General features: G+C 39.5%; 1 protein-coding gene across 1 annotated transcript in view; it reads left to right on the top strand.

Moving 5' to 3' along the window:
- Window positions 1-26,992, top strand: part of LOC101954073 (cadherin-12) — a 326,379-nt gene that overhangs the window by 101,787 nt on the left and 197,600 nt on the right. Inside the window, 1 exon segment of the mRNA XM_065584272.1 lies at window positions 2,003-2,418. Coding sequence (XP_065440344.1) covers window positions 2,188-2,418 — 231 coding nt within the window. The 5' untranslated portion in view covers window positions 2,003-2,187.

Here is a 26,992-nt window from a genome sequence, read left to right as displayed (position 1 = left end):
TCATACATAGAACTTTTGAACAACCTATCTTTGCTGTCCACAAGATCTCCATCGGAGTCTCAGCCTTGCTGGTATTGTAAATACATGATGTAATTTAGGGAGAAAACAACTCTGCTTCCCTGCCATGAAAATAAGCAGTGTCCCATATAAAATAGAATGATTGCCTTTGCTGGCCATCAGCAGCACACAATGAAGAAGGAGCAGTCATAACAGCCCAGGATGGAGAGATGCCAAACAGACATACTTGGGCCCCATAAAAATGGCAAGGGACTAGTCCTGACAATTACACCAGCATAGCATCATCATCATAGCAAGAAACATTTGCTGCCTATGAATACTTAGCTGTGCAGAAAATTCACTTTCTCTGAGCGTTTTTTCAAGCATACTTCAGTTGCTTGAATGTTCGTGAAAATCCAACACAATGGGGCTGTGTGCAGACAGGTTGTGACGTTTACCTAATTCCAAAATCCAGAGTTACTGCATTGACTCCAGTGCAGATTCTGTGGATTTTCACCAGTGAAATTGAGAACCTCATTTCATCTGTTGAGACCTGAGTTCACTTACAAGAGAGCTAGCTTTTGTTGGGGATGGTATGGCATGAGTTAAAATGTATGGGTCTGACCCAAAGCCAAATGAAGTCAATGGGAATTTTTAGATGGACTTTAATAGGCTTTGGATCAGACCATATGTAGGTGATGTGGGTGCTAATTTTCACCATTTATATCCCACTGAATTTGGTGCAAAGACTCCTACGGTAGCTGTGCTCAGACTTTCGTTGGGCTGAATTTGATCCATTTTAAAAAAAATATTGTAACTGCTTATTTTGCATCCTTCTACCATTGCCATTTTACTAACTACTGAAAATGAATCAAAGAATTTCATAAATACAAAAATAATAGAGAGGGAGAAAGAACACCACTGTAATTACACTGGCTGGAAAACACAACATTTTTTTCATCAGTCATATGAAATATTCTACACTGGGGTTCACAGTTTAATGTGTTTAATATGACTCACTGAGACAAGCACACAGTCAGACAATATGATTTTTCATTGTTGGCATCTGGCTGCTACAAGGGTCACTACAATTGTAATAGCTCCCTTGATATGATAGTTCTGTCTCAGCCACATAGTTACTGTGCTGATTTATTTTTTAATCTGTAGGTTTGGTATATGTCAGTGTAAATGTGTATCAGTGTCTTGCATTACCAATTTTGTGTGTGTGTGTGTGTGTGCAGCTTTGCAGTTTTCCCCATTTGCTGCTCTTTTGCTGTTTTCCCCCTAGTATTATTATTATTTATTATTTATTTATTATTATTTTATTTTATTATGGTAGCAGCTAAGGACCCAGCCCACTCCTGAACTTCAACATCCCTGCCATTTAACACTAGGCCTCTCCTGATAAGAGACCGCCAATCATGACACATGCATTCTGAATCAGTGGTTTTATTTTATTCTGCTATATTGGCATAGTTTCCTTTTCATCCTTTTTAGTTCCTGTGGAATTCACACACTTTCATCTCTCTGAGAATAAGGTTCAATGCAAAGCTGTCTGTGTATAGTTCCAGTTATGGTAAGAAAGGGGAATGTTTCCAAGGCTTATGTTTTGTGGCAGAGATTAAAAAAAGTACAGAATCCCACCTCTTCATAATTTGGTACACTATACGTCAGTATTTTCTGCAAGAATCAAGAGTAAATATATTAGAAATTGCTGAGGTGTAACAAATGTATTTGATAACTAGGACAAAAAGAGCACTTATCTTCACACAGATACAAAAGTAATACTAAACGGAGTAACAGTGAACCATTCCTACAGTTACTGTGCAGGATCCTACAGCAACTCAATGCTATCAGCAAAATAGTACTAGTTTTTTAAACTCCGCTTCCTGATCCCCTCTCTCTCTCTCTGTGTCTCAGGAAACTAACTAGGTGTGAGAATTTTGATGAACACTTCAATGTAATTTTACATAATTTAATGTTGCCATGTAAATCTCTTTTATAGGTCCCTTTAGATGGAATTTAATGCGGCAAAAACCTTGTCATCAGAAGGATTAATGTCTGCATTAGCATTTCCGCAATAAAATCTGAAGCTAAGTGGTGGAGGCCACAGACACCTCAAACCTGGATTCTACAGCTCTACATTAAGTGCTGGAGTTTTTATTACTTGCTGTAGGGAAGCCTTTGCCAATGCTTACAAGGAACTGTTTATCCCTGCTTCTCTGGGTCCTGTTTGATGGAGGTCTCCTAACACCACTGCATCCACAACTACAACAGACTTTAGAAGCACGGCCGAGAGAAAATGTTGTCACAATGCCAGGGAGGAGGTCATCCGCCCAGCGGGTCAAACGAGGCTGGGTATGGAATCAGTTTTTTGTGCTGGAGGAATACATGGGCTCTGAACCCCAGTATGTGGGAAAGGTAATTTTTTTACTTTTTCTTTAAATGCTGAAGTGACACACAGATAGTAATATAAGCTATAAATGTGTACGTTTTAGACAGGATGAATTTTCTCCATCCTTCCCTCCCCCTCCCAACTCCCATAAAGTTAAACTGAGTCTTCTGGTGTTATACTTTGTGTATCTGGTGGATCATACAAAATAAGAATGCAAAACTGTGCTCAAATTAAATTGAAATTTAGAAAGTCCCTCACTTTTCCTGCAGCTTAAAAATAAATAAATGAATTAATAAATAAATAAATAACCCATATTTTGGTGTTTCGTACATGTCGCCATGTAAGAAAAGAGAACAACAAAGCTATTAATAATGCAGTTTACATACTGTATAGGGATCAGATCTTCAGCTGGTGTAAATTATCATAGCTCCATTTGTTTCTGTGCAGTTATGTTGATTTATATCAGCTGAAAATTAGACCCTATTTGTTAGAATACTAATGTACAAACAACTCCCCACCCCAGCATATAATTAATGTGGATATCAATTTTTTTTTTATCCACAGATTTATAACCTTTACTATCCATGTTCACATTGGACTAATTTTCTTATCCCTTGCTTTGGAGATAAAATAAATCTGGGAATTCTGAAACATTTTGGTGTAGTATGTATAACTAAACCTAGTAGGATCTATTATATTGCTGTTCATTGTTAGAATTAGATGTAAGATCAATTTCAGGGGTCGGATTTGGACCTGCCATTCTAGGGCCCAGGGACAAGCATACTGCCACTTGATCCATACTTAGGTACTGTATATTTAGACTGTCATTTCTGTGTTTTGGTACCATTACTCACATTAGTTTTTGGCAAACAATTGTTTTTGGTCTGTTAAGGACAAATCATATTATGGTACCATATGCTTCACTTTCTGATCATTTCTACTGTTGCCATGCCTGTCTGACAGGTGGACAGGTTGCCTCATAACACATGATTCAAACAAATATACCAATCTGATGCAGCTCTTGTTGTGTGTGTGTGTGTGTGTGTGTGTGTGTGTGTGCGCGCACGCTCAGACACACATACACAATATTAGGGCTGCATTACAAGATAATGTGTATTTGAACCATGACTCTGTGTGTGTGTGTGTGTGTGTGTGTGTGTGTGTGTGTGTGTGTGTGTGTGTGTGTGTGTTACACTGATCATTATTTCTTCTGTGGTGCATGAATAAGTTGGCAACCAGTTGGGTGGGGTGGGGGCAACGGTGAGAAAAGTGTCTTCAGAAATGAAAGATAAGACACAACCTAAAGTATTAGGCAGTCAATGTTCAGAGTTGCACAGAGGTTGGAGGAGTAGTTAACAGCTCCAATTAAGTTTTAGTAGGATACGTCAACATCTGTATGATGCACTGGAAATTGACCAAGTGATGTTTTACCTAATTAATATTTTTCCTCTCTTCTGTTATGCATAAATTCTACTTTGACCACAGGACTTTACTCACTGGAAGTCAGAGGCCAATGATTCGTTCCTTGGGCACTCAAAACTGCCACTGAAATGAGTGTTGGAGTTTTGCTTGCAGCAGAAATGCAGCATCATGCATTGACTCTCAGCTTATTATCATAGAGATTTTTTTTCCATCATTGTTTTAAATTTAAATGGTTCTGTCTATGTGGGGAATGAATACCATATTCTAACTGTAACCTGAATGATATTTACAACAACTTCACTTCTCTACCATTCCTGCCCCAAGCAAACCCCTCAGAACCAGGGAAAGAAGAATAGAAGACTCCATAAAATCCAATAGGGACTTTGGTTTGCCAATCTAAAGTGGAATGTGTTCAAATATTATAGCTTTGGGCATTAATAAAATCCTAAAATAAAGATAGATAAAATTTTGAAACGCAAAATATATATAATGAGGACAAAACACAAAAGGTAACATGGTGAACCTATTTACCACCCTCCTCCCCCGGCCCCCGCAAAAGCAAACTAATATGTTGATAAAATTTGGTCCTTGATGCTGTGTCTGAGATTTACTGTACCTATAGTTCCTGAAGTCATGCAGTGTTTAGTGACATCAGGAAAAGGTGCTCACACACTGTAGTGATCAGAGTGGTATACAGACATGGATAGATAGACAGTGTAGCTTTATATCTTATTGTATTCTGTATTAGGTTTTTCAAATTACTTTAGGATTGTTTATTTGAGATTGAAACAGGATTTGTCAAACAAGCATCCAATCAAAGTAGTTGAAAAATCCTGATATACTAGTGCTGCTGTTCTGACACAAGCCTGACCTTCTGAGCACACAAAGGTGGGAAACACTGTATCTCCTCCCCCTTTTTAAAATGTAAGTAAATAATAAAAGTGATCATCAAATTTGCTACAGTTGTACATTATAGTTTCTCGTAAAACCTTGCAATGGGATTTCCTCTCTAGCATCTTCTATATAGGACAGAGGAAGGGATGAATTAAATCACATCATCTCCCGTGGTACAGGATTGCTAAGCTTTCCTCTGTCGCATCACACAGAGATGCTAACATAGCACCACCATGTCTCATAGGTCTTTATGATCTTATGTAAGATGATTGGCTAATAATTCTGGGCAATTTTTGACTGACAAAGGGATACCTGGGTCATATTAGGCTTGCATGAACAATGGGTAACATTTGTGCATCTTTACTTGTCAAACCAAAAGAACCATTATGGTTAAGGAGCAATATTGGTCATGAGTAGGATTTACAGATTAACCAGGCCTGTCTTTAATTCTGAAGTCTTTTTTTTTAACTGATTCAAGTTGCTGGAAAGAGGAGTTCTTTATCACACATAGGTGTATGGATATAATTGCACTTTAAGATAAGTAATATTGATGCATCTTCAGTACTTAGTGTACACTTTAAGGAAATGTGCCCCTAGTGTGCCACTTCTACCTAGAAGATAAAAATAAAATATGAAGGATCTGCTCGTGGAACACACAATAATTGAGAAAAGGTAATGAATGCCTCATTAACATTGAGGCAGAAAACACAGATCTGATTCCAGGACATGAAAACTGTTTGAGCTGATCATGTATTGAAACAATGTATGGTTCTACTTTATGCTTATTATCAATTACCTCTGTGAGGGAGAATTTTATCCATCATAAGCATTTATCTCCAAATTTATATATACACCTCTACCCCAATATAACGCGACCCGATATAACAGGGGTTCACATACAATGCGGTAAAGCAGCACTCCGGCGGATCAGCATGTCAGCTCCCAGCCATGGTGCTCTGCTTCCCACCGCCGGTGAGTGTGGGGAGGTTGGGGAAAGGATGCCCCCCATACTCACCTGCGGTGGGAAGTGGAGCGCTGTGGCTGGAAGCTGGTGGAGTGGAATGGGCTGGGGCTGGGCTGCTCCACTTCTCGTCACTGCCGGTGAGTGCCCGTCACGGGGCGGGTGTGTGTGGATAGGGGTCGAGGGGGTTGGGTAGGGGGTGGGGTCCTGGGGGTGATTAGGGATGGGAGACTCTGGAGGGGGCAGTCAGGGGACAAGGAGCAGTGGGGCCAAAGCAAGTTTGATATAACTCTGTCTCACCTATAGCATGGTAAGATATTTTGGCTCCGGAGGACCGCGTTATATCAGGGTAGATGTGTGTGTGTGTGTGTGTGTGTGTGTGTGTGTGTGTGTTTATGTGTGTGTATCAGGGGTCGGCAACGTTTGGCACGCGGCTCACCATGGTAAGCACTCTAGCGGGCCGGGCCAGTTTATTTACCTGGTGACGCGGCAGGTTCGGCCGATCGTGGCCCCCACTGGCTGCGGTTCGCCATTCCGGGCCAATGGGGGCAGCGGGAAGACGCGTCCAGCACATCCCTCGCCCACGCCGCTTCCCGCCACCCCAATTGGCCTGGGACAGCGAACCGCGGTGAGTGGGGGCCACGATCGGCCGAACCTGCCGCGTCAGCAGGTAAATAAACTGGCCCGGCCCGCTAGTGTGCTTACCCTGGCGAGCTGCGTGCCGAACGTTGCTGACCGCTGGTGTGTGTGTGTGTGTATATAATATATATATATATAAATTTAATAGCTCTATCCTAGATATACAGCTATTTACTTATTTATTTATTTATATATATATTTATTTAAAACTGAAAGTATATCTCCAATTGAAAGTATAGTAAATTATAAATATAATCTCCAACTGAAAGTATAGTAAATAGAGTAAATATCTAGAACAGTAATTTAACCTTTTGAATACTAGCAAGGGATGCACACCCAATTGGGAAGAGGATATTCACAGACATTTCCCCACTGGATGATATGAAACTTCTATTGGAGAGACAAGGTGGGTGGGGTAGTATCTTTTATTGGACCAACTTTCTGTTGGTGAGAGAGACAAGCTTTTAAGCCACACAAAGCTCTTCTTCAAGTCTGGGAAAGGTACTCTCAGCATCACAGCAAAATGCAGCAGATTTTTAGTAGAAGTACTTACAATATATGCTAAGGGACCATTCAAGTTAGAGTGGCCCAATAACACCTCTGCAGTCATAAGACAAAAAGACGGGGTTAGTGCATTAGAGATTGTTGTAATATGCCATGCATCCAGTGCCACTGTTCAGTCCATGATTTTATGTGTCTAGCAGAATAATGAGTTTAAGCTCCCAGGCTCATCTTTTGAAAGTGTTGTGCAGGTCTCCTTTGAGGATGAGGACTCTTAGGTCAGACAGAGAGTGATCGCTTTGTGAAAAGTGTTCGCCCACAGGTGATGGGGTGTTTTTGTCTTTTATCATTTTCCTGTGTGAGTTCATTCAAGATCATAGTGATTCTCTAGTTTCACCCACATAACTGTTATTGGGGCATGTAGAGCACTGGATGAGGTTGTTGTGATAGGTATGTGTAGGATCCGTGAATCTTGAAAAGCGTGTTGAGGGGGGCTGTTGATCATTATGGCAGTGGAGATATATCTCAGGTTTTGCATGTGGTGCACAAATGAGTTCCTAAATATTTTCGCATCAAATTAAAGCTGTATATTTGGGAAGCAATTCTTGACTTAGCACTACTTTATTATATCTTGAAGGTGTTATTAAGTGTATTGAAATGTCCAGGATTTTTCATGTGGCATGTAATACTATATTTTGTGCTTGGAATTACAGCTTTTGTATCTTTTTCTCCCAGCCAGGATAACAGGACAATTCTCTGATAGGTGCACTGTTGGTTATATTGTTTATTATAGAACTGCAGCACTAACAATATCTCTGTAATTTATAAATAAAGGTTTAATGTGCTTATTAAATCAGCTGCCAATTTCACTAAACATTTACGGATGACTACTTAATTTTAGAAGCCACCTGGAACAGAATGGAAGAGATTTACAGCAGTAATGTCAGATATTATCAGCCAAAACTCTCAATCCAGTTTATGTTAGTTTTCAGGAGACTATCTTAAAAAAGTGTCAGGTTGCATTTCAAAAGATAGTTGTAGAAACTGATGGGGATTAGGCTAGTTCACAGTTAGAGAACCTGAAATAGTGCTTAAAGTTGACACATTCAAAGCTGTCCGTAAAGAATTCTCTTGACAACACACTTTGGCCATTGTAAATGGAACAGTAAATCAAAGTTTCAGAAATCCTTTGTCTGCATATTGGACAGCAGTGAGGGAGCACAGTAAGAATCTGCCAGATATATAGGCAAGAGACTCACGGAAGTCTCTATAGCAGTTCTAGATTAAAATGCAAATATTGTGCCCAGTACTGCCCTGAGTTCTATTTGTGCAAATCAGGGGGATTTTTGCATGCTTATTGGATTGTAGAAATGAATCAATTTCATTTGTTGTCCTTGATGTTACTTTCCCGGCATCCTGAGGCATTAAAAATCACATAAACATTATATATGTGTATGTGTGTGTGTGTGTGTATATATATATATATATATATATATATATATAATGTTTGTGATTTTTAATGCCTCAAGATGCGGAAAAGTGACATCAAGCACAGCAAATGAAATTGATTTATTTCCGTGTGTATGTGTGTGTGTGTGTATATATAAAAACACAAAGGGCAAGATTCTCTCCTCAGACCTCTGTTTGGCACAGAAGGGTGAGGTATATGCGGGGACCCTGATCCTCAGGACTAGCTCTATCCCCAACACAATTTAAAGCTGCTAGCAGGCCTTGGATATAAGGTTCTTAATGGTCCTTATGCCATTGCAGGATAGGTGTAACACCGTATTGCTCCACTATGCCCCCTCTGCATTCAGTCATGCCCCTGCTGTTCCCTCTACGCCAGCGTGGGAAGGCAGATGTCCACACCAGGGAGCCATTAGGGAAATTATCTTTATGGTTCCTGATAAACTGGCCAACAAACATGAAATATGAACACTGGACCACACACACTCTTAATGGGAAATGAGTTGTTGGCATCAGCCCATTTCATGATGGACAGATATCAATATTACAAAAATCACCAGCATGTTTGGCGCCTGTGTTGGCAGGCTCAGAAGAGATACCAAGGACAGAATGTTCCAGGAGAGTGAACTGCCCTTTCTCACACAGGCTGATGCCTCCAAAACAAAATTGGATGATGGGGACGCATAGGGAAGGAAACTTGAACGGCATGTGCTATAGTTCTCCTCTAGATAAACAGAAGACTTCTAGTTCTGGGGCATTTAATCTGACACTGTTTACAAACACTACATTCACTTGAAGGAAATAAAACAATACAATTAAAAGGAAGATAAGTCCATATGTATATTTTGAAACCATATTGCCCTTTAAACAAAAAACTTAGTCTAAATCTTTATTGAGGCATGTGCCTTGGCTAATCTGATTTTCTTTTAAATTATATGTGTAATAGATTTCTATTGTTGAGCAATACCATGGTAACATTTCATTTGCCAGCTGTCACACAGCTTTTGTGCTAGCACATCTGATTCAAAACTCACAAATGAGAAACGGCTACTGAAAAAAGAAATAGGAAGAGCTCTCTGTATCATTCCCATTAGTCATTCATATGATGTCACTTTCAAGGAGATAAAAGAGATGATGTTCCATGGACTATTGCTTATGACATATGTTAATTCAGTCCCTTGAGAAGGACATCCCAGTTACTCACTTGTTGGATATAAAGAATTGTGGGCAAATTGCATTTAAAGTTAAATGAACAGCTTCAGACAGCGGTAGTTCTATTAATAATCTATTCAGCATGTTTTCTAACCCCACCAGAAACTCTCACGGCCATTTTCAACCCTCTGGATGAAATTTCCCACAAATTTCAGTGGGAGATGAACCAATGTACTGGAGGTTAAAATTGGGACTCTTGTTTGGTAGTTTAGATGCTTCTGTTCAAATAGAGTATGTCTACACAGCAGCCAGGCTATGATTTACATCTCATGTACACATACCCATGCTAGCTGAAATCTAGCTAGATTGCTAAAAATAGAGGTGAGGTCAAGACAATGAGGGTTTTAGAAGCAAGTACATTCCCAGGAGGCCAGGGGAATTGTGCAGCCCACACTGAAGCCAATGACACCACATCCTCACTGCTATTTTTAGTGAGCTAACTAGAGGTCAGCGCAGGTATGTCTACAGAAGCTGCAAACCACACCTCCAATTACGTTTAGATAAACCCTTAATCAGTTATGTTCTTTCTTAGCTATATGCCTCTTGTGGGTATTGTTGTGATGATTGCTTTGTTCCTAACACATATACTTTCTTTTAAGAATATATGAGACATTAATAATACTTAGCACTTTTAATCTTCAAAGGGCTTTACAAAAAATCAGGTAATTCTCACAATGTCTCTGTGAAGTTCACTAGCAGAGCAGCAGTATCCCAGTTTTAGATATGGGAAAATTGGGGAAGAGAGGTTAAGTGGCTTGCTCGAGATCACAGAGGGAATCAGCACTGGGATTAGAACTCATGTGACTATGCTCAGACCATTTGACCTCACATCTCTCCTTTAATATTAAGTAGTGAAAAATGGAGGATTTTGAAAGTTTTGCATCCTGTTCATTGCATAAAGTACACAAGACTCACAATATATTTGACAGATGCACATGAAATTGTGGAATGGAATTTTGTAAAGTAGAGCTGTAGAAATACATAAACTCCCAGTAGCAACGTAAATTTGCTTTTAATGTTTCCCTTTGTAAATTTATCTTTTGTATGAATTTTATAAAATGGAGTATCACTGAAACACGTTGTAAAGGATTGTGATTTAAATATAGCACACTTATTGCTGTTGTTGATCTAGTGGATTTGCTTCTTTAAAACTTGATATCACGCAGTTTATGTGGAAAATTAGAAACCCAGGTATTTATCACAGCAACAGCTTCTGCCTGTGATTTTTATATTGCTAAGAATTACATAAAATATGTGGTGATCAAACAAACCAGATGAAACCTTCATTTTAATTTGTTTCAGGAAAGGACAAAAAAAGTGGATTTATGATGAGAGGGAGACCTAGTTGGAATAGGAGGACAAACTCTTTGAGTTGGGACACACTTTATGATAGAGGTAAAGGGGGCTGATCAATGATCATTCCTCACACACTAAGGAGGTCACAAAAGAGAGAGGTTATGGTTGTGAGACATCAGCAATCAGTGGTGATATGGAATTCAGTCAGAGGTAGAGTGTATTGTGACTGTGAGGACTATTCAGTGGTTTCCCTGCTTAGTGGCAACAGATCTCATGAGACATTTAGACATAAACTACTAGATGGCGATGAGGATAAGCCCGTGGTTGTGATCTAAGGATGTGTAGGAGAGAGTTTATGGAAGCTAAATGTAGATGACTAGAAAAAAGGCTATTTGTGTCTGTAGTAGGTTTCCCTAAAATGCTTCTGTTTGTACATGCACGTTCAGACAGATGTGGAATGAATGGATGAAAAGTTGGTGTGAAGGAGAAGGATTTAAAACCACTTGGGAACTTTGTGGATCAATAAGAGTGTATGCATAAGGGATGGGCTCTAATTTAACCAAAGTGGAACATGAATGCTGGCAGAGATGATTTGCAAGGTCTGAAGGGGATTTTAATCTAGATGCTGAGGAAAAGCTGACAGATATTGAGGAACACTCAGGTTAGACATAGACATCTGGTAATCCAAAAATAACTCTGTGTCCAATAAAGGATTAAAACAGAAATTATATCAGAACTGAAGGAGGAACAGGTTGAGATCACGAAATTAAATTCTGGAAAACCAAAAGAGTGTCAGGCTAGGGAGATAAAAATAGTTAGACAGCTAAAAATAAAAATGAATAAATGTCCCACAATCCCTAGATCAATGCAAGAATCTTATAAGTAAAAACTAGGGTTTCTTGAAATAGAAGGTGGTCATAACATAATAGGCATTACTGAAACATGGTGAGATGATACAAATCAATGGGATACCATAATACTGCCCTAAAAACTATACCTAAAAGATTTAATAGAAGCTAGTGAGATGCAATTCAGAATAGACCATACAGTAGAATTTTTATACATACAAATCCAAAGTAATAGAAATTGAGATATACTAGTAATGTTATTCTGCTGGCCTCAGTATCACCAAAGGATACTGAGTGCACAATGTTGTGGGGCCACAACTCAAACATCCCATTTTATATGAAGTTCAGTGGTAAAGTTCATCTTAATGTCTTAGCTTTTAATCTAAACTTGGAGATCAACAGCTCTCACTGTTACATGAGTGTTTCAAGCGTGAGAGCCTTTGGGTTGGCATGCCAACTGCTCAAAACATCTTCTCTCAACACCTCACTCAGTAAACTGGCTCCCATATAACATCAAGTCACATTCAAAGTCTCAGTTTTAATCTCCAACACCCTTTTTGGAATTGCCCAAGATACTTTGTAGACTACTGTTCTTTACATGGCGAGGGCCTCTCTCATCAGCTATTTTCATCAGGTACAACAAAACTGTTGATGTCAAGGGTGAAATTTGTAAGAAGCAGAGACAGAAGTGGGGAAAGAAAACTGTCAAAACAAAAATTGCCCTGATTGCTTTCATGCTACTAGGAAGGCAATTAGTCCACTGGCTGATTATGATGATATTCTTTGTAAGAGATAGGTGAGGTACAAGAGCATATATGGATAGATGATTGAATCAGAAGGAAATGGACACGTTTGAACTTGAAATGAAATTACATGTAGTTTTAATTGTTAGTTTCTAGTTTAAATTTTAATTTCCTCTGGACTAAGGTACAGCAACCTAAATTCACAAACACACGAATAAAAGGATCTTGTTTTTGATTGTGTGGCTGTACTAGAAAATGTGAACAGGGCAGTAAAGGAACAGGATGAAAACAGAATAATATGAGATGAGATTTTGAATAAAAACCCTAAAGAATAAAAGATAATGATACTGAACAGAAGCACAAATTGCAGCAGTAGAAAGGTGCAGCGGGAGCTACAGAAATGGCATTAATGGAAATAAGGGATGAAATCCTGACCCTGTTGAAGTCAATAGGAGTTTTGCCATTGACTTCAATAGAGCCAGGATTCCAACAGAAACACTATGCTACCAAACCTCCCTGGCTTCTATTTCTGCATACCACTTGCCATGGGATTTATAATTTGTAATCTATCTTAATTTCTTACCTTGCTTCAGCTATTTACTGGTGCCATTGCTAGTAGTGATAAAGTTTCTAACTAGTACAGCAAGCATAATTTTGAATGGCAGTTTGGATTAATCTGTCATCAGCACTTACTGTTAGTTTGCTACTTACTGTGGTTTGTTTCGATTCTTCTTAGTTTATTGGTTTTAATTATATGGATTGCTGTCACTCAAAATAAATACAAAAGATTTATTTTGCTGAGGGCATCAAAAGTGGAAAGGGGCAGAACTAGCCTCTCACACAATACATGATATCTCCACATGCTCCATGCTGTATTATTGTTTGGTTTAACCATGTATTTGGTAAAATAGTTCTCTCTACTAGTTTATTGTATGGAGTTGCTATGGAGCCCTTAAACTTCGGTAGGCTGAAGTCTAAATGGTGTCTCAGTGGTGCAGGGCAACATATGTGATTAGTGGATGACCAGGGTGTTTCTGTGGTGTTTGCCCAGTGATAGTCATCATCAACCAATGACTTGAGGTGTATCCGTGCTACCCACAGAGCCACTGAGGGCATAAGAACCACCATCAGTTCATTCTCAGACAACTGCCTGCTGAGCAGTCACTGCTGCGTCTGGCTACAAAGAGCAGCAGCTCAATAGTATGGTCTAGTCTGGTCTAGTGGAGAAAGTACAGAATTGAGAGAAAGGGACTCCTATATTCTAATCCTAAATCTAATACTAATTTCTATGCTGGCCTTTTTCAGCCAGCTGAGAGCTTTTTTGCCTCAATTTCATCACATGTAAATTGAAGATATTATTTAATGATTCTGAATCGGGAGTTGTGATAAATTAGCTAATGTTTGTAGAGCATTGTTGCAGTCACAAGGATGCATACACACTATTGCCAACCTGAGAGATCCAAAATGATGAATCAGACCTTCAAAAATAAAGATTAGCCCCCAAAAAATGAGATTTAAAAAAAATGCCTAAAAGCATTATTTGATCTTTTGACTTTTTAATCCCCTCTGCCTCTCTCTCTCTCTGTGTGATGATTTCAGGTTGAAAGATCTACTTTTAATGCACACCTCTCTCTCTCTCGCTCACTAGTCAGATGGAGACTCCATAGACCCATAGACTTTAAGGTCAGAAGGGAATTGTGATCATCTAGTCTGACCTCCTGCACATTGCAGGCCACAGACCCTCTTTCATCCACTCCTGTAATAGACCCTTAACTAACGAATGAATTATTGAAGTCCTCAAATCATAGTTTAAAGACTTCAAGTTACAGAGAATCCACCATTCGCACTAGTTTAAACCTGCAAGTGATCCGTATTCCATGTTGCAGAGGAAGGTGGAAAAAAGTCCAGGGTCTCTGCCCATCTGACCCCAGAAGAAAATTCCATCCTGACCCCAAGCATGGTGATTATTTAGCTCCTGAGCAGGTGGGCAAGATGCAGCAGGCAGATACCTGGGAAAGAATTCTCTGTAATATCTCAGAGCCCTTCACATCTAGTGTCCCATCTCCGGCTGCCTGGGGATTTTTGCTACTGGCATTTGCCAATGGGCCACATGCCATGTAGGCATTTCCCTTTTTTTAGAGGTGAGAAGAGAGTAACTGCCATCCATTTCCTATTGCTGTCTTTACCCAGCAGCAACACTTTGTCTCCTGATATCCCAGAGGACTTCTCTACCATTGATCCAGAAGCACCTCTTCCCCAGCTCCCCCATCCTGCCTCCCTCTGTCCCAGTGCTTCTCAGATCCTAACATCTGCCCCCTTCCAGCCACTCACTAGGACTGCTGCAAGGGGATCAAAGTCTTTCACATGTATTAAGCCCCTGGGGCCTGAACAACGTCCAGCCACTGCCCCAACCCTGTGATGCTAGGCATGCTCACAGAACCCAGGCCTCTTATTTGGCATCCCCTTCTGATAGCTGGACCTGGTGCCCAACCACCTAACACCTCTGAATGCCATGATGACCCTTCAGACTCCCTTGTACTTAAACATACCCTTCCCAGAACTCCACTGAAAGGTGTGAAGCTCCCGGTTTACAGTTTAGCACTCTCAGGGGCAAACAGCAGTTGTGAAGAAGTTAACTCATGTTCACACCCTTGGCAAAGAGTCTAACATGTTAATGCTCTTTTACTTAATCATGTAAAGCACAGAAGAGTACAGATCATATAAAACAATAAATACTATACATGTTCCTGCTTCAGTTCCTTCACCACTCCAGGGCATTCTTTGGGCTGGGGTCAGAGTCCCTTGGTTTGTCCAGACTCCTCCTTCAGTGCATGGCTTGTGGGCTGCATCATGTGTGGCTGAATTTTCCTCATTAATTGGGGGGGAATGGCCCTTGAGCAAAACAGCTTCTGCCCTTTTAAATCTTTTTAGGCCCCCTCTGTCAGGTGATATCCTTCCCAGCTTCATCACATAAGCACAAACCCCTTCCAGGTGACATCATTGCCAAGGTGATCTCCCCCACTGTTAAACCAATTCCCCTGAGTAGGGACCAGACTTTTGTCTATAGTGAATAGATTTCAAATGTTTGGGGACTTGGTCAGTTGCCCTCTATTGTTGTTCTTTTTTCACCAGCCTTTGGAATCTCAACCCAACATGGATACAAATAGACCAGAGGCAAGACAAAAGGGTTCACATTCAAAATGGAGTTTTCAGCCTGACACAGCCCCATAGGGTTCATAATCTTACACAGAATTCATATATTGAAACAAGGAAAGAAGAAATGGGACCGCTAAACACTGAGGATGGGTGGAGATTAAAGATAATCTCGGCATGGCCGAAGACCTAAACTAATACTTTGCCTATATTTTTAATAAAGGAAACGAAGAGTTTAGGGGTAGTGGCAGGAGGGCTAATGGAAATGAGGATATGGAAGTAGAAATTACCACTTCTGAAGTGGAAATCAAACACAAACAGCTTAATGGGACTAAACTGGGGGTCCCAGATAATCTCCTCCAAGAATATGAAAGGAACTGGCACATGAAATTGCACACCCAATAGCAAGGATTTTTAATTAATCTGTAAACTTGGAGGGTTGTGCTCTATGACTGGAGAATTGCTAATATCGAACCTATTTTAAGAAAGGGGGGAAAACGTGATCTGGGAAACTACAGATTTCTTAGTTTGATCCCAATGTATGCAAGATCTTAGAACAAATTTTGAAAGAGAAAATAGTTAAGGACATAGAGGTATATGGTAGTTGGGATAAAATAAAATATGGTTTTACAAAAGGTAGATCACTTTATTTGATAAGATAATTGATTTTTTAGACAAAGAAAATGCAGTAGATCTAATCTATCTGGATTTCAGGAAGGCATTTGATACAATTCCATGTAGGAAATTATTAGTTAAATTGGAGAAGATGGGGATTTATATGAAAATTTAAAATGGATAAGGAACTGGTTAAAGGGGTGACTACAATGGGTCATGATGAAAGTTGAACTATCAGGATGGAGAGAGGTTACTAGTGGAGTTTTTCAGGGATTGGTCTTGGGACCAAACATATAACATTTTTATTAATGACTCTGGTACAAAAAGTGGTCTGTGCTAATAAAATTTGTGGATGACACAAAGTTTGGAGGTATTGCCAATATGGAGGAGGACTGGAATTTCATACAAGAAAATCTGGATGACCTTGAAAACAGGAGTAATAAAAATGGGATGAAGTTTAATAGTGTGAAGTCATGCACTGTGGAACTAACAAATATACATTTTGCTATAAGCTGGGGACTTATCAGTTGGAAGTGACAGAGGACAAGAAAAATGACGGTGGGTTCATTAGTTAATTGGTGGTATGACCCACCAATGTGATGTGGCTGTCAAAAAGGTTAATGCAATCTTAGGATGCATCAGGCAAGGTATTTCTAGTAGAGATAGGGAAATATTAGTACAATTATACAAGGTGCTGGTGAGACCTCATCAGGAATACTGTGTGCAATTCTGGTCTCCCATGTGTAAGAAAGATTAATTCAAAATGGAACGGGTGCAGAGAAGTGATTTCTCCTCATCAGAGGAATGGGAAACCTATTTTATGAGAGGAGATCCTTAAAAGCTTGGCTTGTTTAGTCTAACCAAACAAAGGCTGATTAAAGATCTGATTGCTCTCGATAAATATATCAGGGAGGGAGAGGAATTATTTAAATTAAACTCCAATGTTGACATAAGAAAAAAGGGATATAAATTGGCACTCAACAAGTTTAGGCTTGAAATTAGATGAAAGTTCTACCCATCAGAGGAGTAAAGTTCTGGAGCCTGGAAGCCTTCTAAGGGAAACAATGGGGGCAAAAAACCCTAACTGGCTTCAAGAGTGAGCTTGATAAGTTTGTGGAGGAAATGGTATGTTGAAACTGCTTTAAATGGCATGTAGCCGTTCGTTGATTGCTGGTTCCAAATATCTCCCTGGACAGTGATGGAACAATAAATGGGGAGGACTCTGAATTACTAAAGATAATTCCTTCCTAGGTGTCTGGATGTTCGGTCTTGCTGAAATGCTCAGGGTTCAACTGACCACCATATTTGCAATCAGAAAGGAATTTTCCACTGGGTCCGATTGGCAGACACTTTGTGGGGTGGGGAGGTTTGCCTTCCTCTGCAACCTGAGACACTGGTCAATTGCAGATTCAAACTAGTGTAAAGGGTGGATTCTCTGTAACTTGAAGTCTTTAAACCATTATTTGAGACTTCAGTAACTCATCCAGAGATTATGGATCTATTATATGAGTAGGTGAACAAGGTTCTGTGGCCTGCAATGTGCAGGAGGTCAGACTAAATGATCAAAGTTGTCCCTTCTGGCATTAATGTCCCTGAATATATTAATCTATTGTACAGAAAGATTCCAATATCAATACACCAAGTCACACCACAATGAGTTCCAAGATTCCCTATTTTTCTGCCCTTCCCTGCCCCAGGAATCTCTCCTAAAGAGTCATACAGGAAGTCAGAGCTCAGTGGCAGGGCAGATCAGGGTCTTTAGTCCTGAGGATCTCATGCAAGATATGTCCACATGCCTAGCCCTGAACATTTTGTGAACAGTGGAGCTTCTCTTATCATTGCAACACACCTCCTGCCTCCTAAATCCCATGGTTTGCAATCAGTTTGTGAGAGCAGGCAAAACTGCACCACTGCCCTACCCTTGCTGCTTAGAGGAGATACCCCTTATCCCCCACTGGTGGAGCTGCCGTCCCCCATCCCCACCACTGTCCTCTGCCTCCCTCTTAGCTTCTCTCCTTCCTCCACATTCCTCTGCAACCTTTAAATCTGCCTTCTGCTCCCACAGTGCCCTCTGCTCCTCTTCACTCTCCGCATATACCTTTCACAGTGCCTTAACTCTGCTGCTCCCCACAGTCCCTATATCTTCTCCAGCCCCCTGAACCACAGAGTAGCAGCCATAAGCCATTTTGTCTGTGGACTGCTTCAATCTCATTGAAAACAATGGGATGTGACAGCCAATTTTAAGGCTAGCCTTGCTCCTACAAGAAGACAGTCTATAGGGAAACGGCAGCCGTCTTGATGACTTCAGACTTATTGCTAGTCATAGGAGATGGTGACCATTTTGAATAAGAGAAAATTCATGAATTGGCAGTCTTTCATCATGTTTTCATGAGACCAATTTAAAAAAAAACCCACAGAATTGCTAGAGTAGTGATAAAATAATGAAAGTTGGCAATATTGCCCACACTTCCCTCCTGTGACTAGTGGCTTACTGGCACCACACCAACAAAGTAAAGAATTGGCCATTGGAAAATGTTTTGCATGTTGGCAATTAAGTGATAGAATCCAGCACAGTTATAAAAATAAGATTACTATTAGTAATAGTAAGTTGGCTCTGCTTATCCTCCACTAGATGTCTGATGGTCATCTCTGTTTAGAAAAAAAAAAAGTCAGAAATGTTTGGCAATGCTCCCACAAAATCATGTGGTTGACTTTATAAAATCCTGAGGCCAGCCCTATGTATAGAAGTATGATCAAGATAGGAGTCATTTAAGTTTTGAATTGAAATTTTTTTACCCAAGAATTATCCTACATACTCAAAATTCTTAACTATGATTATGGATTCCACAGTATTTCCCTATACCTAGAACAGGACATTTTCCTGTACTTAGAATGTAAATAACTGCAGTATCTCAGATAACACAATGTGGCAACTGTTTGGTAAATGCTGACTCTTTAATAGTGAGCACTGTAGTACACTGTGCAGCTTAATGAAGTGTTAAGTGAGTCTACGTCTACACTACCAGCATTACAGCTTCAGTGCTGCAGTTATGCTGCTTTAGCACTGGTGGTACAGACAATTGATACAGTGATGGAAATTGTTTTTCTGTCACTGTAATAAAAGCACCACCTTGAGACATGATAGGCAGGTCGACAGAAGAATTATTCTATCAACCTAGTAGTGGCTATGCCAGGACTCAGATCGTTTTAATTACGTGTCAAGGATATGAATTTTTTACATGCCTGAGTGACGTCGATAGGTCAATCAAAGTTTGAGGTGTAGACCAGGCCTGAGTGTCATATAAATGCTATTTGCTTTGTCAAGAGACAATTGGCCATATCCTATAAGGTCCTAAGTACTACCTGTGGGAGAACTGTGATGAATTGGGGGGGGGGGGTTCTAGTTCTGACTTGTGGATGATTTTATGAGATTGTATCATGAAATTATTGTGTCATGGAAAGTCTATATGTATGTGAAGCAATCCTTAAATTAGCTAGAGACAATGGTGAGCATCCATTAAAACACACACACACACATCTTGGGACAATGGTTCTGCTCTAGCTGGCAGAAGATACTTCCTACTTGTGTCTGGAAGGAAGGGGGTTTTGCAATTAATGGAAAGTTACCAGGAGAACAAAAGGAGCAAGAGACCCCAACAGGAGTCTATACAGGGACTCACGTGGGGGAAGAGGGGAGGAAACTGGGAGTGAGAGCCATCTTGTACCAGAGTAAGATGGAATAAAGGCTGCTGCAGGGGCAGGATAGGCAATGTGGTGAATACCCTTCCTGCTTACCTGGCTGATGGAACCTTTAAAGGAAGGATGAGCTAGTGAGGGACATTGGATTTAGAATGTTTTATTGTTTTGTGTGATCTGTACTAGCCTGTGCTTTTCATGATTAAGTATAAAGAACTTAAAGTCGATAGACTGAACAAAGTGTGTGTTTGTGTGTTGACTGCTTCACAACTATTGATTGTCCCTGATGGAAATAAACTGCAAATCAGAAGCTTCACACCTTTTGGATGGTGTTCTGGGAGTGGGGTATGTTTAAGTACTGGTGAGCCAGAGGGGTCAGGGCTGTGCCCAGAGGGGCTATGTGGTTGAACAGGGGGTTTCAACACTCAGAAAGGAGGTTCCAGACAGAAGGTCTGCCCCCTAAATACTCTGAGATTGGGATAGTGGCTGGACTCTGTTCAGAAGCTTAACACACCTCAAGGGATCCAGAGCACCTAGGCTTGGGTTCCCTTCACAGCTATCCTAAAGGTGGCCAGGAAGGGGAACTCACTAGAATCTGTGACCAAGAACATCTTCCAATTCCCTCTGAAATCTGTGAAAGTTGAAGGTGTTTAAGACTTTGCAGGGTTGGGCCCAAGGTGGGTGTCATGACTCCATGCTGCTCTCTTGATTACAATGTTTCTATTCTTCTTATCTATTTAAATATTTAGATTTTTATATCAAATCCAGCTCTGTGATATCCTACATCTTATGATAGATTCTGCACTCTTAGATGGTGTAGTCTTATTTATAATGCCAATGGGACGACTCATGAAAAAAGGCCTACTCAACATGAGTAAGGATCAAACTCTGGCCCCTTGTTCTTGATACAATAAATAGCAATAAGTAAGAGGAAGTGAACATAAGGTACACCTGTCTGCTATTTGCTTCTGTGGAAGAACTTTTTGTTCATCTGGTAAGTTCAAAGGGTCCATAAGAGGTGTTGGAGTTTCCCACAACATTCCATGGACCATCCTTTTAAATTATTTTTTTAGGTTCACTTGCTGGTGATGTTCTCCCAAATCCTTTCCCTTCTGTTACTTGGAGCACTATATAGTAGATGATAATGGATGTTCACTAAAGGCTCAATCTTGTAGGTTACTGAGCACCTCTTTGGAGGTACTGAGCACTTCTCATGCCACAGGCCGTTAGATTTGATGTATTTTAAACAAATCACGCTTTGAAACTCACGTGCAGTTAAAAATAAATACATCTAATTTACGTAACTAACATCAACGTTTTGTGACTCTTTATGAGGAAAACTCCAAAACGCAAAGTAAACACCAGATAATTTTTGCCAATAGTATGTGCTGGATGTATGGATTGAGTAAACATTCTTGTCTATAAGGGATGTTTATACTAGACTTCTGATTCTCTGTACTCCTATGACTGTTTAAAAATGTACTCTGATGCCCAATTCCCAGGTGCTCTTTTAAGAAGCTTGAGGGGAGGCTTAAGATGATGATTTTTTTCTGTGTAAAGATGGTTCAAGTGGGGCATGTCAATAAACTTGTTTTAATTAGAAAAGGACACTCTTTTTAACTCTGTCTATGGCCATAAGCAAAAAAATTAATCCCTGGAAAATATGTTAAATCACTGAGTTGAGAAGATGCCAATGTTCTGTTAGGATCCTGCTAGTCATGTTGCTTCTCAGCAGTAATGAACTAGCAAGTTGTTAACCAGCTTGGAGCCCTGGACCATATTCTGAAATATTCTATTCAGTTTAATGTAAATATGGAGTATAATGCCATTGAAGACAGTGGGGTTTGTGGGTGCTCAGCACCTTATGAAAATGAGGCCATTTTTCTTTTGGTGCCTACATATGGATTTTAATCACCAAGTCTGAAAATATTGAGCAGTGCGTGGGTGTATGTATACACACACATACATTCACATATTTATAACTTGCATGCACAGTAATCCATTAGGGAGGTGTAGTGAGCCTTCCTCTCTATGCAGTCTGATCAGTCATCATAATCACCGTTTGTATTGTGAGGAACCTTCTGTTTGTTCTTGCAATAAGTTTTCCTCCTTCTGAAAACAAAAGCATATCGGTTAAGGGAAAGCCAGGGGAAAAAAAATCTCATTTCAATGATTAGGGCAATGTACAAATCTTGAACACTTTTTCGAGACAATAATAAAATCCAATTAATAGCCCTTAGTTGTCAACACCAGCTGTATCAATCTGACAGCAGGTAACTGCTTCTAGTTTAACCCTAATTGATGCCAGTGGTAGAGACCTTGAATAAATCGATGAATGTCTGTGGATTCAGAAGAAGATTCACACATAATCCTAATTAATTCTGGCAGCTGGCATTCGAGCATCTTAACAGCTGTCATAAATATGCTGCAAGGATGAAACAATGACCAGTTTCCTTTCAGTAATATATACATATACATATTGCAGTTTTGTCAAGAAATAGAGAGTCATAGAACTAACTTACAATACTTGCTTTTCGTGAATAGCTCTTGTGCTGTACAGACTAGTTTCATATACCTTAAAAATTAAATGGACACAAAACAATCCTTACCTATGTGTTTTTTTTTTTTTTTTTTTGGTAAAGGGGAGGGTTAAAAAACTTGTTATATTTTACACAAAATATAAAGTAAAGCTAGACTGATTTGATTTGCTCACATAATACTACAGTATTCCAGATGCAAATACTATGGGGGATTTATAGCATCTGATTCTTGACTGCTTTGTGTCCCTAAATAATAATTTATACCTGTGCAAACTGGATATAAATTGCTGCTACTTGTATGCTGTGTCATTTTCCACCCATTTTGCACAGGTATAAATTATGGGTGCAAGGCAGTGGAGAATCAGACCTGTAAATATTTTATTGGTTCACTTAGAAAAAAAAGACACTAAATTACGGTAAGGTTTTGTATAAGTATTTTATATATATTTGAGAGTGTACCACATGAAAATGCCCTACATATTGAACTTATTCCCCTCTCTATAAAATGTAAGCATTCATATAGGTATATATATATATAGGCCTTGTCACTATCGTCTCTGAATATCTCAGTCATTGTCCTCACATTCCCAGATGGGGAACTGAGGAAGAGGGTAGATTCATGGACTTACCCAAGGTCATACAGGAAGTCTGTGTCAGAACCATATCCAGGTTTCCTGCGTCATAGTCCAATGCTCTGTATAGACCATCCTTCCTACCTCCTATCTATACTATAGTTAGAAAGCATATACTATAGTTAGAAATTCAGTGCAGTGGCAAGGGGTATATACATCAGTGCAGAATTTGGCCTTGTGTTTTTCATTCACATTTAATGCTTTATTTTATTAATTGTCTTATCAAAAATAGTGTGTGTTATGTGAATGACGGCCTACAATTTGGTGGTTGGCAACTACCCTGGTGAGGAGATATGCCCTGTTGAAAATTAAATAAAAGGCTTATTGATGAGGTTTCTCTAAATCCAGTAATTATGGTTCTTATTAGGGTACGTCTTCACTTACCGGAGGGTCCGGTGGCAGGCAATCGATGTTCTGGGATCGATTTATCGCGTCTGGTTAAGACGCGATAAATCGATCCCGGATCGATCCCAGAAGTGCTCGCCGTTGACGCCGGTACTCCAGCTCGCCGAGAGGAGTACGCGGCATCGACGGGGGAGCCTTCCTGCCGCATCTGGACCCGCGGTAAGTTCGGACTAAGGTACTTCAAATTCAGCTACGTTATTAACGTAGCTGAATTTGCGTACCTTAGTCCGAAGTGGGGGCTTAGTGGGGACCAGGCCTTAGATTCAGTGTGCAGCTTCTAAGTCAGGCAGCTTAATATTAACAGTACCAAATTTACAACTGCAAGGTGATCTAAGCTCCAGAGAGTGAAGGGAGGGGGGAAGAGAGGGAAATTGTCATCTCCAACAAGTCTACATGCATGAACCATCACACTAAACTACACTAGTATTAGAAGAACAAGAGAAAAATATGCAACAAAAAAGTACCATGCAGTTAAAATCATAATATTCTACTCAATTTTTCCTTTACACTTCATATTGTGTCTTTAGCTTTTTTCCCCTTATTTTGCTTGGATAAGTTGCCTTTTATTTACCTCCTGTAAGACGTGTCCAACTTCCAAAAGTTGATTTTACATTATTTGCAATAATTGTTTGCTAAAAATATATTAAATGATTCTGGCAAAACTGATCATTTCATTAAATAATCTTCAAGTGTTAATAATAGCAACTTCTGGAAACAATCACAAATGTAATGAGCCACCCAATCATTATTTGATCAATGATATTACTTTTCCAACAAACTATGGGCTTGTCTGCACTTAAACTACTGCAGCAGCACCATTGCAGTGCTTTGGTGAAGACACTACTTATGCTGACAGGAAGGGTTTTCCACAGACGTGGTAACTAGGTCAATGGGAGAGATCTCCCAATAATTTAGCACTGTCTACACTGGGGGTTAGGTCGGCTTAACTGTGTCACTCAGGGGTGTGGATTTTTCATACCCTGAGAGAGAGAGGTAGTCATACTGACCTACTTTCCTAGTGTAGATCGGCCTACAGTTATGTAACTTTTGAAAATAGTCTTTATTTCATAGTTTTATTGTCCTGTATAATGGGAGAATAATGGTTGTGTACTCAATATGAGTACATTATGCAAATGGCACAAGTCAGTTGTTTTATATAAAAGAAGTAATTACTAACTAGCAGCACATAATCCACAAAACTAGAAATAAGAACTCATTCATTCCATTTATGGATGTCATCTCCATTTTTATGACTATTACCAATGGAGAAATCCATATATTAGTGTAAGCCAGATGTATATGTACATTTTTTGCTTTAGTAGTTTGTCTCCAGTGTAACTAAAGTAGCTTGCACTGCAGGAAGAAAGTAAGTTTAAAAAAAGAAATACATGCAAAAATATGCAAGGACTTTGCTAACCATTGATATTATATCATGATTATGTATTTAAATAGCTGAAGGCATTTACAATCTTAATGTGCATGGGTGATATAAACTAAAGGACAGGATGAACAAGGGCCTAAAACAGTGCCTGTGCAAGAGATAATGGTGACATTTGTCACAATGTTGCCAATACCCTACACATTTTGACAGATTTTATTAATGCAAATGCATTTTACAGAATCTGTGTTCAGTTAGAGACAAGGATATAAATTTTCATTCCCCCCCCATCGAATTCCACTTCATTTCATGATATGCTAGCACTAATTTTATAATCAGTCAATAATAAATGTATATTCTTACTTACAGAGAAGATACCATAAATTGTAATTTAGATGTAAACTAAAGGAATAATCACAGATGCATTGAGTTGTATGCTGGACGGAATAAACTGGGTCTTTCCTTTTCTTTTTCTTTAAAAGAGTGAAATATGGTCAGGATAATAGGAAATGTGTTTTTTTTTCCAAAGACCTAGAATTCAAGAGCTAGCTAATATTTTTTCCCAGTTAATCAAAATCAAGTATGAAGGTGTTAAACAGATTGACTTTAGGGCTAAATGAACATTGTCATGTTCAGATTCAGCTCCTCTTTGCTTAAGGTTTAAACAAACCCTCCAATCTTTTCAATATTTTGTGTCTCACATGGTGTTTAGTTGTACTCTATAGAGCTAATGCCAAATATCATCAGAAAGGGGAGAAATTATGTAGAACTTCACTATACAGTAATTTATACGATTACTATGTGGAATCTTTTTTTAGTCCTTTGCCATTAATATTTTATTGAGAATACTGTTGAATGAATGTATATACCTAACTCTCTTTATGGGAGAGTTAAAAAGAGACACTGCCATTTTTATTCTAGTCAATTTAAAAAAAAAAAGTTAAAATTAATTTGAGTTAGGGAGCCATTCTGACAATTTCTTTTTGTTTGTTTGGTGGTTTTACAGTTACATTTTCCTCTATTTAAAACATGTTTTTCTGTCTCCTGTTGCTGTGTGAAAAGCCCCCACAAAGAACACGGGGAAATAAAGAGCCAGATCTAACACCTATTGAAGTCAACGTTAGTCTTTCCATATTCTTCCATGAACATTTGACTTGGCCCTAACTAATGGATTATTGAGGGAAAGAGTTAAATTGAAAATGCAAAGTGTTGCCAATCACAAAGTAAACAACTGGATAAAACTAAGGAAACACGTACACTTATAACAATTATTGGTTAAAATATAGGCTTTGATTGTGCAAAGACTTATGTACATAGTTAACTTTAAGTGCATAAATAGTCCCATTGAATTCAAGTATATGCTTAAATCTAAGCTGGATGGGCCCTCAGACACATCTGTAATTTTTTTAAGTCACCAGTCTCCTTTAAATTTGCAAATTTTAAAACCACACCCCAGAATATGGAAAAGGAGAAGGAGCATGTCTACAGGGGATAGGGAGGGGACTCTGCCATGTTCTATCCTCTGCTGAAGTCTGTGAGAGAACTTATACTAGTGGTGTAAGTTAGGGCTGTCCACGTACAGCCATAATTTACAGCACCGGCCAGACAGCCCTGAATCAGAGAACTGTAATGCGCTTTCTCTAGCTGCCAATCTCCACTACATCTGAGTGTAGCTTGGGCATGGTTGAGTGTAGGACCTTTGTCTAGTAGCTTGGTATCAGACATGCCAAACCTGTGAAAGAAATGCAGAAATTGGGCTTGTTTTTGGCTTAATTGGCTTGTGAGTTGCTTGTTGGCTAGTTTTTGGCTTGTAGCTTGTTGCTTGTTTGGCTTGGAGCTTGTTGTAGCTTGTTGCTTCTTTTTTTTGATCGGCTCCCAGCAAGCAGGGGCAAGAGGTGGAGAGAGTCGGGGTGCACAGCTGGCCCACCACAGTCCCAGACTGCATGCCGGAGGGATCTAGTCAATAGAGTGTTGGGGTTGTTAGGGATTGGCTTGTTTTGACCTTGTTTTAAAATGGAATGAGCTTAATTTTTGGCTTACTATGAAAGTCGGGGCGCTTATTTACCATGTGAATGTTGGGAACTGTGCTTGGTATAACTATCTTGAGAGGATGAGAAAAGTACATGAGGTAAAGGAAAGGGCTTTACCCCAAGAAAGACAACAATGTAAAGACAAGACCTTAGTGCAGCAAGCAATTA

Source organism: Chrysemys picta, chromosome 2 (assembly GCF_011386835.1).
Source record: "Chrysemys picta bellii isolate R12L10 chromosome 2, ASM1138683v2, whole genome shotgun sequence".
In the NCBI taxonomy this organism is placed as follows: Eukaryota; Metazoa; Chordata; order Testudines; family Emydidae; genus Chrysemys; species Chrysemys picta.
This window is presented reverse-complemented; position numbering and strand designations above follow the sequence as displayed.